This window comes from Pygoscelis adeliae, unplaced genomic scaffold (genome assembly GCF_000699105.1).
Source record: "Pygoscelis adeliae isolate BGI_AS28 unplaced genomic scaffold, ASM69910v1 Scaffold359, whole genome shotgun sequence".
Taxonomy (NCBI): Eukaryota; Metazoa; Chordata; class Aves; order Sphenisciformes; family Spheniscidae; genus Pygoscelis; species Pygoscelis adeliae.
Window position 1 is genome coordinate 1,319,946 of NW_008825553.1, and position 346 is coordinate 1,320,291.

Genomic DNA, 346 nt, shown 5'->3' on the forward strand with positions numbered 1-346 from the left:
CTTGTGCAGGGAGTCTCTGAGCCGGCGGCTCCGCGGCGCCCCTGCCCTCCGTCCCCGAGGCCGCCGTCCCTGCCGGCTCGCTCTTAGTCCTGCTCTCGTCCACCGGCACTGCCTTGGCCTTCCCGTCCGGCACGGGGGAGCCCAGCGCCTCCGCCCCCGGCGCCTTTGGGCTCAGGGGGGAAGGAGCCGGCCCCGGGCCAAGCGAAGGCTTCTTGGCTACCGGAGGGGGGATCTTGCCGGGTTTTCGGTGGGCTTGCACCTTGCCGGGGCCCTGCTGGGCAGCAGCCAGGGCTGCCGAGCGCTGTCCCGAGAAATTCATCAGCTCGGCCACCAAGTTCATCTTCAG

The 346-nt window shown here is 71.1% G+C and overlaps 1 protein-coding gene across 1 annotated transcript in view; it reads right to left on the bottom strand.

Annotated features, from left to right (window-relative positions):
* KIAA1522 (KIAA1522 ortholog) overlaps positions 1 to 346 on the bottom strand; it is a 26,337-nt gene that overhangs the window by 245 nt on the left and 25,746 nt on the right. Inside the window, exon 8 of the mRNA XM_009332211.1 lies at positions 46 to 216. Within this exon, the coding sequence (XP_009330486.1) occupies positions 46 to 216 (171 nt within the window). The remainder of the gene's footprint in view (positions 1 to 45; positions 217 to 346) is intronic.